Here is a 1,739-nt window from a genome sequence, read left to right as displayed (position 1 = left end):
TGAACTGAAGTGCATAGGAAGCTTCAACGTAACATAATTCAGTATAAGATATCCTTACAAGCCCCAATTCTAATCACACACTTCTTTACAATATAATGTCGGCGAGATCAAACCAGATTTGCTCGAATACATGGATGATAACATCATGATACTCCTTTGAATTCAGTGACAGGTAGCAAGCCAGTAGCTCCTCCAAGTCCTTTGGTGCCCGGAGGTTGTTCTCCACGATCATTTCCACCATAGACTCCCTGAAGTCCCTTCGCGGGTCCAACGACGACTTCACCACCACAAAGCCCTCCATTCGTCCCTTCCTCTGCTGCATGGCTGCCTCCAACCCTGCCATCTTCTGGCTCCGATGAGCCTGCAGTTTCTTGGTGCCGACCCTTGGAGAGCTCGCACGCACCTTAATCCGTTGAATTGATCGCCTTGCTGGGCTTTTGCTGGTCTCCTTAATATCACAACTATGATGGTAGCTCCCCTGCTTTCCACTTGCATTCCTGCCGTCTCCTTCGGCCCTGTCGAGCTCTTTCTTCATGGGTTTTGCGACGATTGGTGGGAGTTTGAGCTCCGAGTCTGGTTCCATCTCGTCAAAACTTTTGAACCGATGGAAAGAGCCCTTGCTGCCGACGTCGCTTATGACATCACTAGCAGAGGAGGCGACCTGGCAGCAGTCGACTTCCAATTGTTCAGCAACGATGGGCTCGCTGAGCTCGTCGTCGTCGTCGTCGTGGTGGCGATAAAGTGAGCTCTCGGGAGTGGACTCGGGCTTGCAAGCAGAGGTGAAGGTGGCGCGGCAATTGCAGCTGGCTGAAACAGAGGAGGAGACCGGCTTGGGAAAAGGTTTTGTGGGCCTTCTACTGCTGCTTCGCTTGGGCGTCCTCGGCGGGTCTATCGGGAAATGGGTGTCCGAGGCCTTCTGGTGGATGGGGGAGCGAAGGAGACTTCCTATTCTCTCTTTGCTGGGGAAGTAGTAGGAGGCTCTGTTGGGAAGGTAGGCTTCGTTGGGTTGTGGGGCTGGTTTTGGTGTGATGGAAGCTCTGGTGGTACTTGTTGGAGGATTTCTCTTTACAGACTCCCTGATCCTTTGGCTTCTACCAGCTCTTCCCATGTCCTTGAGCTTGTAGAACCAGGAGTTCGGCAACATGTCAGATAGTCTAAACCTATGATTGCCCATCTAAGAGAACCAAAGTCCCTAGAAGAAGAAGAAAACCACTTCCTCTCCCTCTCACACAAGGAGACTACACTAATTACACTAACAAGAAAAAAGCTATAGATGCTAGCTTGTATCACCCACCCTTTTTTTTTCCTTGGGGGAAGCAGTTGCAGAGCCACAACAAGGATGTGAATTCTAGTTCACCAGGATACACATAGAAAGGAGAATATATTGTTTAAAGGCTCTATGTGGGATGGAGGTTGGTGGGGGATAAATAGAAGAAAAGAGAGGGATGTAGTGAGGGGAAAGAGATGTTCATGTCATGTCTTTAAGCTAATGGTGGGGTCAAACCAAGAGAAGATAGAATTGAGGAATAAGATATATAGAGGGACAGAGATGTTGTCCAGTGTTTGTTAATAGAACGAAACAGAGTGTTTGAAGCTTGGTTAGTGTTTTGTTAATAGTTGTACAAGCCTAATTCCTATGCACCTAGACCTGCAGACATGCTAAAGAAAAGGACTGGCTCCAGCCCAAAATTAATCACTGAATTAAAGGTCCTGTCGGGGGAGAGACATTGTAAGAGTGC

At 48.5% G+C, this 1,739-nt stretch overlaps 1 protein-coding gene across 1 annotated transcript; it reads right to left on the bottom strand.

Annotated features, from left to right (window-relative positions):
• LOC103702119 (transcription repressor OFP2-like) lies at positions 1-1,534 on the bottom strand. Its single transcript, XM_008784418.4, has one exon. It carries the CDS (start codon positions 1,172-1,174, stop codon positions 86-88), a length of 1,089 nt encoding a protein of 362 aa, XP_008782640.2. The 5' UTR covers positions 1,175-1,534; the 3' UTR covers positions 1-85.
• Positions 1,535-1,739: the final 205 nt, after the last annotated feature.

The sequence above is a fragment of the Phoenix dactylifera genome, chromosome 3 (genome assembly GCF_009389715.1).
Source record: "Phoenix dactylifera cultivar Barhee BC4 chromosome 3, palm_55x_up_171113_PBpolish2nd_filt_p, whole genome shotgun sequence".
In the NCBI taxonomy this organism is placed as follows: Eukaryota; Viridiplantae; Streptophyta; class Magnoliopsida; order Arecales; family Arecaceae; genus Phoenix; species Phoenix dactylifera.
The sequence above is the reverse complement of the archived record's forward strand: the minus strand, read 5'-3'. Positions and strand labels throughout refer to the sequence as shown.

What these genes read in the sequence shown, in the direction of transcription:
- LOC103702119 (XM_008784418.4), bottom strand. Translation starts at nt 1,174, where the DNA reads ATGGGCAATCATAGGTTTAGACTATCTGACATGTTGCCGAACTCCTGG.